This window comes from Ictalurus punctatus, chromosome 2, assembly GCF_001660625.3.
Source record: "Ictalurus punctatus breed USDA103 chromosome 2, Coco_2.0, whole genome shotgun sequence".
In the NCBI taxonomy this organism is placed as follows: domain Eukaryota; kingdom Metazoa; phylum Chordata; class Actinopteri; order Siluriformes; family Ictaluridae; genus Ictalurus; species Ictalurus punctatus.
This window is the reverse complement of record NC_030417.2, coordinates 7,446,595-7,462,423: the sequence shown is the minus strand read 5'-3', so window position 1 is coordinate 7,462,423 and position 15,829 is coordinate 7,446,595. Positions and strand designations below refer to the sequence as shown.

The window sequence follows — 15,829 nt, the reverse complement described above, 5'->3', positions numbered from 1 at the left end:
GCAGATTCTGCAAGGCGTATATAAATTGTATGTGTATTTTATCTGAGCCTAAATTAGGATAAATTTAGTATTTGACACATACCAGAAGTACAAACATCCCATTTAGTTGCTTGTTTTATGCGTCTTCAGTATCAGGATTATATCTGCATGCGCTCTGTGAATGCTGATGTTGGCATGAAAAAAAAAATCACAATTTTGTCCAGGCAACCATCTTATTCAGAAAACACAGAGTTACTAGAAGTTTCTAAACAGCAATACAGCTATTAGATTTTAGTCTCTGTGACCGAAGACAGATTTGACTGCAGGTGTCTATGTCCAGATACAACGTGCATGGAGGGACGAGGTATAAATGGGCACAAAGTCAGGTAATCTGAAATTCTAATATAAGCCAACCTGGAACATTTTGTCAACAACGAAAACAGAAGTATGTCCACAGAAATCTCTCGACTTGACATGGGAATCGACAGAAGCAGTCTTTGTGGCGGGTGACTCCATTTGGAATAAGCCTTTTATAAATATTTAAAGGTTAATTTGTAGGCGTTAATGTTGTCCTATGCGCACCATATTTTTAATATATTTAAGATCTCATATTGGGCGCACGGTGGCTTATGGGTGTGTGAATGCGTATGTGAGTGTGCCCTGCGATGGATTGGCACCCTGTCCAGGGTGTACCCCGCCTTGTGCCCGATGCTCCCTGGGATAGACTCCAGGTTCCCCCGCGACCCTGAAAAGGATAAACAGTATAGAAGATGGATGGACGGGAAGATCTCATACATAGTATTATTATAACTAATCAATAATAATCATTCAGAATTTGACACAATTTGAAATCATTTTTAACAGTTTATGGTTTTTAAAGAAGGAAACACACAAAGTGACTTTTTGACAAATTGACGTTTTTTGACAAACTGCTAAAAGCTAAGAGTAACTTTTTATTTTCCGAAACAGAGGACTGAATCTGCTGATGCGTATCATCCTGTTATAAAAGATTATATTCCTACAATTGAATTTCATAATTGACAAAAATAAGCATTTTTCCAAGTAAAAATATTTGAACAGCAACTTGAAGAGCACTGTATAATAATATCCCTCATTGGCTTGTTGAATTATGCATTTGTGGGAAAACCTCAGTGGTCTTTCGAAGAGTTTGGTGTGTTTTTAAGAACACAGCATCGTGAGCTTCGGAAAGCAAACATATTATGGTCTCAGAGTGCCATTGAATTACATTTTACTGTAAACCACATCAACAGATTGCCTGCATGTAATTATAATAACTACTAGCCTTGATCATGATGAAAGCTCTTAATTATGTTAAATTATTTAAATCAGATGTAAGTGATCGCTGTCTACAAATGATGCGACGGTGATGTTTATTTCATGGCCTTTGTTTTTTTTTTACACATCATATAACTCAGGGCTAGTTACACTCTTACAGGAAGTCATCGTGTTTTGTGTTGTTTGTGTTGAAAGACAAGAGTCAGTCCCTGTTATGAACAACTTCCGTTGAATTCCTTGAGGAGGGTGTGTGTGTGTGTGTGTGCGCGTGTGTGTGCGTGTGTATGTGTGTGTGTGTGTGTGTGTTTGTGTGTGTGTGTGTGCGTGTGTATGTGTGTGTGTGTGTGTGTGTGTGTGTGTGTGTGTGTGTGTGTGTGTGTGTGTGAGTGGCGCCCCCTTCTGACCACATACAACTAATACTTTTTTATTATTTTTTTTTTTTTTATCAAGCTCTGTACAGCAACATTTCTTTACCTTATCAGTGGTAAATATAAGGTTTCTGAATGTGTTCAGTTACATTTGAGTATAGACTCGCTCGGGCACTGTGTATAACAGAGGTCACTTTTATACTGTACACTTTCATCACCTTCTTCTCAGCTAATTATTAATTATCAGCAGGTTTTGGCACCTCATGGGACCTCAAATGTCTGAGTTGTGTGTTCATATTCCGTATTAAAATGATGTCTTCATCCATAATAGCTTCAGTAGTCTCACTCTCTGTCACCTCACTCTCTCTCTGCAGGACATTAACGTGTGTATCCTGGAGAATTTCCCAGAGTGCACAAATCCTCGTCTTTTCTACATTGTGCCGTATTTCTGTGGTCAGCATCCTCAGTGCAGGTAGAGCCATCCATATACACGGCTAACACAGACACATCATTTTAACTGCTAATGAATTAGAACAGGTGTTTCAGGTTGTATACAATATACCTGCACGTAAAGATGGAGTCACACAGTGGAGTCACGCGATGCAACCAGTGACGTTTCAAAGATGTAAAAAAAAAAAAAAAAACTAGCTTCAGCTACGTTCCACAAACAAATCTCTGTTTGGTCCTTTATAAGTCTGAAGTCTAATCTGAATCTAATCTTGTAATAAGGCAAAATCTAATCTAAATTGTTCTAAATGATACAGATGTGCCATGTGTGTGTCTGTGGGGTGTGTGTATGTGTGTGTGTGTGAGACAGGGAGCCAGGTGAATGGGCACTAGAGAGGGCCAAACAGAACGTCATGGAGAACTTCCTGCTAGTGGGAATTTTGGAGGAGCTGGAGGACGTGCTGCTCCTGCTTGAGAGACTGCTACCTCACTACTTCAGCGATGTGCTGACCATCTACCACAGCCCAGGTACATACCAAGAAAAATCTTTTTAACACTTTCTATGAAGAATATAATCATAAAAAAAATTAACAATTTTGATTATTTGGTAACATTTGGTAGCAGTTGATTTATTTGGTAACTCGTATTGATAATACATGACATGTAACATAACTATAACATAAATATCCATATTTCAGTAGTGTTAGGACTTTAACAAATGATTCAATATCAAACTACTTGCATATTTTGTACATAAATGCAGTCAAAGTAAAAAAGAAGAACAGTTAAGAATGTTTTGTGACAAGGAGATGTATGTACCATCTAAACATACACTTACATTTCATGACTATATATATATACCACAAGTAGTGTATAGTTATAGTTAATTCTATAACGCTGATTGTATAGTTCACTGTTTTGAGAAATAAATACATCACAAACTCATGGCCACTAATGTTATCTGGCTACTTTTTGCTATATATGAGATGTTATAATGATATTTACAATCATTTGTTAAGAAGTTACAAAGTACATCATACGGGCGGCTATGGCTCAGGTGGTAGAGCGGGTTGTCCACTAATCGTAGGGTTGACGGATTGATTCCTGGCCCACGTGACTCCACATCCCGAAGTGTCCTTGGGCAAGACACTGAACCCCAAGTTGCTCCCGATGGCAAGTTAGTGCCTTGCATGACAGCTCTGCTACCATTGATGTGTGAATGGGTGAATGAGACACAGTGTAAAGCGCTTTGGATAAAAGCGCTATATAAGTGCAGACCAGTTACCATTTACATCAATATAATTACTCATGAATACAGGCTTTATAGAAAGTAGGCTTGTACAATATTGATTTTTTCCCTGCTTTTTGGTGAATGATAAACGATTTCATTCATCGGGAACCATTAAAAGACAGGAACAAATGTTTACACCACTTCCAGTTTAACGAGAACACGAGAGGGCGTCATAATATGCTGCGTTTGAGTACAGCTTGTAACTAGGAATTTCTAACCTCTGGCTATGAAAAAAGAGAAATAAAATTCCTCAGTTTGGAATTCCTAGTCAGTAAGGTCTCCCCCATCTCAAGTTCAGGATATGACATCATGTCAGCATGGCTGCTCACACCAGCAATAGTAAATAAAATATCACTTCGCTACTATATACCACAAGTAGTGTATAGTTATAGTTAATTCTATAACACTGATTGTACAGTTTACTGTTTTGGGAAATAAATATTCAATTCAATTCAATTCAATTTTATTTGTATAGCGCTTTCTACAATAGACATTGTCTCAAAGCAGCTTTACAGAAATATCAACACAGTATACAGATATTAAAGGTGCGAATTTATCCCAACTGAGCAAGCCACTGAGTGGCGACGGTGGCGAGGAAAAACTCCCTAAGATGTTTTAAGAGGAAGAAACCTTGAGAGGAACCAGACTCAGAAGGGAACCCATCCTCACCTGGGTAACAACAGTTAGTGTGAAAAAGTTCATTATTGACTTATATGAATTCTGTATGGCCTTAGAAGCAGCCGTAGTCCCAGCAATCTGGAATTGGAGTAGATTAGAGCTCCATCCAGAGGCAGGAAATCCGAAACGGATCAGGCAGGTCCGGAGATAAGAAAGGATCAGGATCTCTAGTATCTCCATAAAATCGGCAGAAGGAGAGAGGGAGAGAAAAGATTATTAGGACTGGGAATGAGCATAACAGAAAGTCTAGTCAGGGTAGGCTTGAGTAAACAAATACGTTTTAAGCCTAGACTTAAACACTGAGACTGTGTCTGAGTCCCGAACACTAATTGGAAGACTGTTCCATAACTGTGGGGCTCTATAAGAGAAAACTCTTCCCCCTGCTGTAGCCTTCACTATTCTAGGTACCGTCAAATAGCCTGCACCTTTTGATCAAAGTAGGCGTGGCGGATCATAGAAAACCAAAAGGATGCTTATATACTGTGACGCGAGACTGTTTAGTGCTTTATAAGTTAATAAAAGTATTTTATAATCAACGCAAGATTTCACTGGGAGACAATGCAGTGTGGATAAGATTGGGGTGATATGGTCGTATCTTCTGGTTCTAGTTAGGACCCTAGCAGCTGCATTCTGGACTAACTGGAGTTTGTTTATGTTCCTACTGGAACATCCAGACAGTAAGGCATTACAGTAATCTAATCTAGAGGTGACGAATGCATGAACTAGTATTTCCGCATCATGTAGTGACAATATATTTCTTATCTCAGAAATATTTCTGAGATGAAAGAAAGCTATCCTAGTAATATTATCTACATGAGCATCAAATGATAGGTTGGAGTCAATAATCACGCCAAGGTCTTTTACTGCTGTACATGATGAAATAGAAAGTCCATCCAGAGTAACCATGTGATCAGAAAGATTACTTCTAGCTACAGGTGATCCTAATAAAAGTATTTCTGTTTTATCAAAATTAAGTAAAAGGAAGTTAGTTAACATCCAACGTCTAATGTCCTTTACACAATCCTCAACTTTACTAAGCTGCTGTCTGTCCTCTGGCTTCGCTGAAACATACAACTGTGTATCATCAGCATAACAGTGGAAGCTAATTCCATGCTTACGAATAATTTGACTCAGAGGTAGCATATATAAAGTAAAAAGCAGTGAGCTTAAAACAGAACCCTGTGGAACTCCAAAGGTAACCTCGGCGCGGAGAAGTCTCCATTTACATCTACGAATTGATAACGATCGGTCAGATAAGACCTGAGCCAAGAGAAATACATCACAAACTTATGATCACTAATGTTAGCTGGCTACTTTTTGCTAACAAAACACATTTTCACTGAGGCGTCTATGTACATTAAAAAATCATAGAACATTTTCACTATCATGCTTGTACAAATATTGGAAAGTTTAAACCATGAATATGGATAATGGAATACAGTTATGTGTTGATTTTTTACAGGGGAGAAGGAGACTGCTCTTTCAGTTTGAGCAAAACTCACACTAGTGTACTCTGATCCTAAAATCTGGAGGTCCTAGCCAAATATGCAAATGTCGGCAGGTCTGTTAATATAATGTAATATAATATAATATAATATAATATAATATAATATAATATAATATAATATCAGAGTAAATGTCACTGGATATTGTGGCAGTAATATCATGTATGGATGATAAAATCATTATATCTCACAGGCCTTATAAAGTTATTGAGCTGATATCATGCAAGAATGATAAGTGCATGTAACTAAGACATGCTTCTGTTTCTGGCTAACTCCACCATTTGCTTAGTTTTTACATTTGATACTGAATGAACATTCAAAGTAAAATATTTCTGAATTTTATTACAGAAATTAACAGTACTGACTGTACCAGGAAAATGTACTGTTGAAATCAATATATAAATATTAATATATTAACTATTAATAAATAAAAGTAAATACAAGCTATACATCCAAACTGAACCACAAAGTAACTCTCAAAATAACAAATAAAAATAGAAACAGCCAAAATGACTCAAAAAAACACTTCAAATAACAGAAAAACTTGTCAGTGATAGTTTTTATTTCGCCTCTAGAGGCCGTTCTCGTACTGTATAATGATAGCGGACCCTTCTCAGTCCCTCCCGCAACGGACGCAACCGGAAAAACTATCCGTGTGGACTTTTGCTGATAATTGGTTATCGGTGCCAATTAATTAATTTAAGTATTAAACCCTCAGTAAATACATGTAAATAAATATGAATAGGAGTCCTGGGATAAACAGTCTGTATGGGGACCCAGTCTTTATGATTACAGAAGAAGTTTTAGGTATTTTTTAGCAGTTTTAGGCTAAGTTTACAGCAGCAAGGGTGCAATTTGGGCATTTTGAGGATTGTATTTTGTAATGTATGAGACATCTAGTAAAGTTTTGACAATCTGCTGTGTGTCTGCATCTCACAGCCTTTTGGAAGGTGGGCAACCTAACAGGCACAGTAAAGAAGCACATGCCCACGCTGGAGGCTTTGCAGGTGTTGTACCGCCGCATGAGGTACGAATACGACTTCTACAACTTCGTGCGTGACCAGTTCCACCTGGTCAAGAAAAAAATTGGCCTCAAGTCGACACATACAAGCTCGGTGCGAGAGCTTGACTTTCTGCGGGAGCTCGCCCTACAAACCAACGACCCACTGGACGAGGACGACGAAGATGAGGAAGACGATACTGCTCTGGAAGATGCCAACAACTGGTTGGTGCAGCCTTGAATGTTGGCACAAAGAATCCCAGGATTCAAGTGGATATAGCATTCCCAAGAGCACTTTGTGTGTGTGTGTGTGTGTGTGTGTGTGTGTGTGTGTGTGTGTGCGTGTGCGTGTGTGCGTGCGTGTTGTGTGCATGTACACATGATCAAGTGATACCCGTATTTTTAACGGGGGCATTATAAATCCACCAGGACAGTTAAAGTGCATGGATGGACCTAATTTAATATATTCAAAAATACAAAACAAAAGACAATGTACAAATGAATTTATCTTTTGTCTTTTTTTAATTAAGAATTCTTTTTGCTTTGTTTAAAAAAAAAAAAGGAAAAGAACTCAGAAAAAAAGAGTTTTTGTCATTTGTTTATATATCTGGTGTTTAAGATTTGGGGGAGAATAAATGGAAGAACATTTACAATCAGTATCATGGTGGAGGAAATGGACACCCAGAACAGAGCAGAGAGTTCAAAAGTTCTGTGTTTGATTTCAGATAAGATCCACAACATCATTCAAACCAAACAGACTTTACACTGCACATGTAGAGCCCAATGTGTTTTGTTAAGAAACTGTTGCTCTTTGATGGCAGAGCACTACCTAGTATCAGTTTTATGTATGGAGCGCATATACAGTACTCTAAATTTTAGGGAGCACAAGCTGTACCTCAGGAAACTCTTTTTTTAAGTGCCTTTATTACAAATTCCTAATAAATGTTTTCAAAATAATAATAATGGACAAATCATGCCACAATATTGCCATGAGGAGATGTTTTGAAAAAGCCCAAAACTACAACGGACATGATATTTTAAAAAAACTTGTTTACCAGGACTGTTAACCATCAGTAAACAGAAATAGCCCACATTTTGACCACTGATGCCAACTTGGACCAGTGCCTTCTGTACACTCAGGATGTCTGCCATGTGTGAAATGCAAACATGTCATCATTCATTAATATCAACAACCAAATGACATCATATATCATGTATTGTATTAGAAATCGACCAATCGGAAATGACACATTTGATAGAAAACATGAAAAATAAAACACAAGGTGGTGTAATTATTATTACCATGCCGAAGTCTCACAGACGATCCAATGATCAAAAACGTTTATTTATTAAAAAACAGTGTCATGCTTTTTTTTTTTTTTAGAATTTACATTTATTATAATTTAATTCTGTGGGATGCCCATAAAACAAGTGCTTTTATCATTTACATGACAAAAGCTAAGAGCAGTCATTCACATACAAGATTGAAGTTAATAAGACAAAACAAATGCAGCTTGTCTTTTAGCCAAGAACCCGACAAGCGCAACATCCTGAAGATGGAAAACTTTATAGCTTTACCACAAAGCACTGACACTGGAGACTCCTTACAAAAATGCTAAATATACGCCTCCTCACAGAAAATGTCACCAAATATTTTAGGTATTTTTTTTGTGGAGTGTCGGCCATGCAAGTCCCTGTGAAAGCTGTTTAGTTGTTACTATAGAAACGATAAAACCTGTGATTTGCCTTGCAGCACTACTTCCAGAGCTGCTGTTGTAGAAACTGAATCAACAGTGAAATGGCATTTATTCCACAAAAGCCTAATTAGAAGTTGATTCAGGTAAGATGGAAGTGTATCGGGGCTATTATTTTAATTATTTAGACATTGGACCTCTGATCAGAAGGTTATGAGTTCAAATCCCAGCACCACCATGCTGCCACTGCTGGGCCCTTGAGAAAGGGACCAAACTGCTCAGTTGTATAAATGAGATATATGTAAGTCGCTATGATAAGGACATCTGCCAAATGCCAGAAATGTTCATGTAATAACATTATTTTCATGGTTAACAAAAACTTATTATAAATTTGGTAATGTTATAGAAGCTACAGTGCTGAATATTTGTTCTAAGCTTAATTTGCTATTGAGGCAATAAAGGCTGTCTGCCGATCACAGACCAGGGAAGGCAGGGTCTCTGAGTGCACATAAGGAAATGTGGGTGTATCATGAGTCTATATATAGTTATACCTGACCAAATTTCTGCTAACATTATCCAGCTAGCTGACAAACGCTAAGTCAGGATTTCTGAGAAGTTGATTTTTATATTCATGCATATAATCAGCCAGCTAGATGGCTAACACGAGCTAACTTGACAGGATGTTTCAGAAAAACAGGTTATCATAAAACTACTCGGAAACATTTGTTCAGTCCATATATCGGCTTAAAGACGTTCCTCAAACTTTGCAAAACTTTATCACTTTATAACCTCATGACTCGTTAGTGTGTATCACACAAGCGAGGAGTGTGGAGCAGGAATCTCAAACAACGTCATTTATACAATCATTTTGTATTTCCTAGCTTGAGCATAGCAAATTCATCATTGTGCCTGTTTCTGTTCATAAACAGTTTTATATTTTATGATTAGCTTTTTAGGAAAGGAAATTGCATCATGACAAAATGGCTTGTGAGCAAAATTCTGTTCCTGAAATCTACAGTGATGTTGACTTGATCCATCTGACCTGCAAGGGCTTCACTTGAATACTTAATAAAGTGTTGGAACTGTCCCTTTAAAATGTGATTTGATTTCAGGGGAAGTCGGCAACGCAGCATTGGAACACAGTATGTAGTGTAGTGCATTTACACGTTACACAAAGAGTGTTTTCTAAAACCAACCCAAAACGTACAAAACGACATTACTTATCACAGAAAAAACATCGTAACATTTTAAAAAGAACTCACCCAACACTTACAGTATGATATTCGATGATCCTAATCCTGCCAATCAGGTATTAATGTGTATGTATTGTATGTAGTATTAAAGTGTATTATGGATTAATTTATTCTATAGTATTAATTGTGTAAATGCATTCTATATACAATTCTCAGGAAAACAGAGTGGAATTCCATTTGGCATTGAATAGCTAGCACACTGAGGATTTGTAATCAACATCTGATGCGTTAAAAGACTCAGCAGCTAAATTGACCACTCTTCGAAATATCAAAATGGTAATGTACATGTATAAAATCTATTTTCTGGCACAGCTTCCAAAATAAAATGTCTTTTTAAGAACTAGTTGATTTAATGGTGACTTTCTTTTCCATGACATAGACCCTCAAGTATTAAGTTATGACTAGGAAGAGTGTATTGCATTTGTTGATTACGGCTGAGAGCTGATCTGTGTTTCAGTATGTTGTTTTTTTTTTTAAAGATGCATTGCATTCACTGTTTCCCAAATGATTTGGCTACAGGCTGAATCTTTTTTGGCTGGAGGAATTGAGTCAACATGACTGCAGTCTTCAAATGCAAAGCTTGTGAGGAATGTGCTTTTGGAAATATATATATATATATATATATATATATATATATATATATATATATATATATATATATATATATATATATAATTGTAACAGAATAATATTCTGAGGTGATTTAAATTTTGCTCTATTTTTAAAATAGAGCAAAAATGGCAGATGAAGCTACTCAGGCACTATGAAATACATTTTATAATAGTCAAGCAGCCACTTGTGCGATGTCAGCAATACTCACTTCCGTGAGGGGAAGTTGAACACGGAATGAATCACAGATTTCTCCATAGGACTGCACTTGCTTTTAGCAGCAATGACCATGTATCCAGTTGAAGATTCCTTGGAGATATGGCACATTTACCCAAAAGGGCCCAAATTTGGTAGCTTGGCAGTACTAGGATTCAACAGTCCAGAGCCCCAATCACTGAGCCACCAGTGTTCATAAATTTTCACCTGTTTGTGTATATTATCATGCCGACTTTGTCACTGTTCTGTAATTTGTGTCCAATGACGTGCATGACGATTTTGCATCTGGACAGACAGGTAGGTTTAACAACCAGTGTATTGCTTATTGACTTTCATAAACCCAAAGATTTCATTTGATAAAGTATGATACGTTTGTGGACACCTGACCATCACACTCATATCTGCTTGTTGAACATCTCATTTGAGAGTTTGTCTCCCCTTTGCTAATAATAAGTTCCATTCTTCTAGGAAGGCTGTCCTCTAGATTTTGGAGCGTGGCTGTGGGGATTTGTGTTAATTCAGCCACAAGGGCGTTAGTGAGATCAGGCACTGATGTTGAACTAGAAGGCCAGGGGTGCAGTCGGCGTTCCAGTTCATCCCAAAGTTGTTCAGTGGGGTTGAGGTCACTCGAGTTCTTCCACTCAAACCTTGAAAACCATGTCTTCATGGAGCTCATTTTGTGCACAGTGGCATTGACATGCTGGAACAGGTTTGGGCCTCTTAGTTCCAGTTTAGGGAAATTGTAATGCTACAACATATAAAGACATTCTATACAATTGTGTGCTTAAAACCGTATGGCAACAGTTTGGTGAAGAACCACATATGGGTGTGATGGCCAGGTGTCCATGGCCATATAGTGTATATATAAGATTCATTTACTTAAATTACTAGGATTAGTTAGCATCCATGAATGACAGAAAAATTTTCAGGATCACAAATGCATTGTTACGTACAAACACTGAAGAACATGAGCAAAATAAAGTTTGGTGTAATGCCGTCGTATAACAGGAAATGAAGATGTTTTTGTTAAGATGCAAGGACAGGACTACAGATTTCATAACTGATACATAATTTATATGATGTAGATAACTAGTAAACTAGCTTGCTATGCGTGAATATATTCAAGCTACCCTTCAAAATGGCAGATTTCTGTTAGAGTAAATGGTGAGGGCTTGTTGATGAGACTTGATTTAATCTTGGGCATTAATCTAGTCAACGTCTGATGGCGCTGTTGTACAATTTCTTCTGCACTCTGGTCTTTTGAGGTAAGTTGTTTTGCAGGAGGTTGAAAAGAGCGTAATTCAAATGACTTTCATAGCAAAACTCGTAACTTATTTCATGGTGTGTAAATGGAATAAAAGAAGACATTAAACTTGGTTACAACCGTTGTTTCCCTCATGCCTTGAATGAACTCAAAAAATTCAAACACTTGCCTTCTCTCTGCCTGAGCAACTGGGCTCTATTTTAGGCTGTAGACTTAGTGTAACAGAGACAAGTCTCTTGCTCACATACATACAGTCACACAAATATACACAGCGTCTTAAGTGTTAGTCCAATTATGGTCTGTGGTTTGCTTTAGCAAGTTTAAATCATGTCTCTGATGGTAGCCAGGCCAGCTCAGGTTCCTTCTCTGGATCATCTGTCAGTCATTATGTGGGAATGGACATGGAAAATTTTTTTTTTTTTTTTTTTTAGATTTTTTAGATGTATAGTTCAGCCTTCATGTGGTCATCTCTTCCCATTTGTATAGTGTGTGTATAGTACATGAACTTCAAAGGAGCAATATGTCATTGTTATGACTTGAAATCAAATTATATATTTGATTCAATTTTTTTTTTTTTTTTTTTTTTTTTTTACAATATATAGTTCTAAAACTACCAGCTTTTCTCAACTGAAAAATATATTATTGTTATTGTTTTTTTTTTTTAGCGTGCATCTCAAACACACATAAAGTAAGGTCAATTTAAAATCTGGTTACTCCTTAAAGTAATAAGGAAAAATTACATCACAAATACTCTGACAGCCAGTATCTGGTTGCAAACTGAAATGATTAGAGTTATATCTATTCCACTACACCTATACAACATCTTGATCAAAACATGACATTCACTGTGTGAGGAAAGCACAATTAGCTAGCAAGTTTTAGACATATTTGGGCAGTTTGTTTTAGCACTGCATTTGTATAAAGGGCTCCATAGCAAGACAAAAGTAACCAACAAATTTCCACATTGTTCTAAGGACATATATTTATAGTTTCTGAAAGCTGTGGTGTCAAATTGTCTTTGGCTGTTCACATTTGAGACACAGCCACATCTACCTACTGCCACAGCCACGTGATTTTCTATTTGTATATGACAAACTCCAGTTTTTTACTTTTTGATCGCATTATAAACGTTTTTTTCTTGAGCATAGTTTCAGCACAGAGTAATATCCACAGTTTGCTTACATTGCTACTCCCATTACTTGACTGAAATCTTTTTAAGACAATGTAAGAATGGTAGAAAATACCAGCATTGTGTACTAAATGTCAGGATCCAGACATCTCTGTGGAACCAATTCAGAATTCATCAAGTGGGACTTTGTGGATTTTATGTGTGCTGATGTTGTTTTCTGGATCTTAGACGCTTTTAGAAAGTGCTGGCAGGACAGGCGTTCTCTCCTCCTCTCTCTCTCACAGAGAATGAAAGTCACTGAAGCTCTCAACTTGTTTTGCACCAACTAAGATGGAAAACATTTACTTTTTTCTCCAAATTTCCATTTAAATCGTTGAGTTGGACTGATTTCTAAATGATGAGTTTGTCCCTGATTATGTCCTGGATAACACAATTATGCAAACGTGGAGACATTTGAGACAAACAATACTGAGCTGTGTGTATGTGTACACAATTTAAAAGCAAGAAAAACTCCATTCCAACAAATGAAACAGAGCTTCATTGCCTTATTGACCTGCATATTTAGTAACGGTCTACTCAGAAAAAAAAATCAGGTGCTAATATTTATTCATTCATTCATCTTCAGGAACTACATTATCCGGAAGCTGGAGACAATTCCAGCAACACAGGGTGCAAACCAAGAGATTTCGACCCGGATGGGATGTCAGTCTATCTCAGAGCACTATGCACACACACTTTCACACCTGGGGGCAATTTAGCATAGCCAACCCACCTGCCTGCATGTTTTGGACAGTGGGAGGAAACCAGAGAACCCAGAGGAAACCCATGTGACCACAGGGAGAGCACAGATAGCAACTTGAGCTTGAGCTTTGGATTGAACTAGGGGCATTGGAACTATGATGCTACAGTACCTACTGCACCATGCATTTTCAAGACTATTCCAGATACTTAAGAAAAAATAACTTACCAAATAATGGAATACCTGTGCTGTCATTACAGTGTTATAGTATTTGAAAATGTGTAGCAGATTTACTGAAAACATTATACACTAATTTGCACAGCCAATGGAAAATCTGTACCTGGTGCACAGATGATGCTGCTACATACATGTACACATTGGCCAGTGGTATGCCAACACATTCTGGCCCAAAGCCTTGGTCTCTGCCCTGTCCGTGAACCACACTGAACACTGAGCAGTCTATCTGGTCACAAACAGATCAATTTCTAGTCTGCATGTTGATGTTCCAAATTAGCTGACCCACCTTCTTGAAAATTTGCCAATGCCTTGGCACAGGCGTGCAGTGAGACAGCACATTCATTGTATGATTGCAGCTGCCTAGAGCATAGGCAGCTCTTAGAGACTGGAAGCTGCGCACTTCCAGTGATTCTTTGCCCGCCTCAGTTTATCTTTTGATTTTGTGCCTCCATGGCAGTTGATGTAAAACACCACCATTATGTTGTTGTCTACACTAGCATGTGTAGGACCTTGATATGCTGACCTCAAGTCTCATTTTTCCACCTTCCTACCACTTTCTGCTTTTTCCATACACTCCCAGGCTTTTAATTACTTTTTCTTTTTTAAACCCAAGGGCATGCCTTGACTATAAAACATACCCTAGACCTCAGGACCTCAGGGCACATGTACATGCACTTGTCAATACTACTGACACTGACAGGTGCTGAGCATTCAGCCAACATTCATTCAGCCAAGTGGTCTGAGGTGCAGCAATCATCAAGGGTGTCCAGTCTTCTCCAAAAAAAGCTGGTATGGCTTTAAGATTTCATTATAACTAAGCAGAAGAACACTTGCCATAAAAACCTTAGCCTTACTGACCCTTTTTAGACTTGATTGGATTGAAGATTGGACACTTGATCAAGGTTGCTGCAATCCCAGCGCCACTGGCATTCTGTCCTTTGCTTATATGAAATTTGATATGATAATTTCGACATTACCTCTGGCATGTAGTCAGGAAGTTAGTATTCATCAGCAGTCACACTTTTATTGCTTCCAGTACATCTGCTATACATGATGACACACCACAGACAGCTCGAAGCTTTCTGATCATGGAGTAACTGTCATTGGTCTTCAGTTACATGATGAGTGGCAATAATAACTGACCTTCTTGTGATTATTGACTTCAGTCTCAGCTAGGATTTTTTTTTTTTAAATCTCAACAACATTGCTATAATATACAAAAAAAAAAAAAAGAATTATTGTGGAAAAGTATTTTTTTCCATAATTGAATTCAAAAAGTGTCATTTTCATCCATCCATCCATCCATCTTCTATACCGCTTATCCTTTTCAGGGTCATGGGGAAACCTAGAGCCTATCCCAGGGAGCATGGGGCACAAGGCAGGGTACACCCTGGACAGGGTGCCAATCTATCACAGGGCACAATCACATACACATTCACACACCCATTCATACACTATGGACACTTTGGACATCCCAATCAGCCTACCATGCATGTCTTTGGACTGAGGGAGGAAACCGGAGTACCCGGAGGAAGCCCCCGCAGCACGGGGAGAACATGTAAACTCCACACACAGAGCAGTGGGGGAATCGAACCCCCAACCCTGGTGGTGTATATTCTAGATTCTTTACTCATAAAGTTAAATATTTAATCTTAATGATTAAGGTTTACAGCTCATGGAAATCAAAAGTGCGTTATTTCAAATGAACTTTTCGACAATATTCAAATATTCAAAAAGCCCATTTGAATTGGAGAGGCTACAGGGCTTTAAAAAAACATAAACAAAACACCTTTCTACTAAGCATACTACCATACCACAGTAGTATCATCCTAGCTGCGACTACCGCCACTTGATCTGCACCGACATCACACACATTCTCTGTATTAGCAAAGTTATCAGCAAGTCTGCACAACAGCTGTGCAATGAAATAACCTTTCTCTCTTGCTATGCTGGTTTTAGACAGTTCATGACAACTGTGAAATGTATAGCTGCAGATATGAGTCCATGTGCTACAGTGGAGTACGGATCATACAGAAATAGGCCTATGCAGCAGAGAAACAGGATTGTGAGTGGAAAATGTTCATATATAAGTATTTAAATGTTGAAAAGACATATTACATAACC

The 15,829-nt window shown here is 37.8% G+C and overlaps 1 protein-coding gene across 2 annotated transcripts in view; it reads left to right on the top strand.

Annotated features, from left to right (window-relative positions):
* The window catches only part of usta (uronyl 2-sulfotransferase a), a 91,273-nt gene extending 84,052 nt beyond the window's left edge, over window positions 1-7,221 (top strand). For both annotated transcript variants that reach the window (XM_047159724.2, XM_017460606.3), the window contains 3 exons: window positions 2,018-2,115; window positions 2,461-2,618; window positions 6,504-7,221. In XM_047159724.2, coding sequence (XP_047015680.1) covers window positions 2,018-2,115; window positions 2,461-2,618; window positions 6,504-6,805 — 558 coding nt within the window. In that variant the 3' untranslated portion in view covers window positions 6,806-7,221. The remainder of the gene's footprint in view (window positions 1-2,017; window positions 2,116-2,460; window positions 2,619-6,503) is intronic.
* Window positions 7,222-15,829: the final 8,608 nt, after the last annotated feature.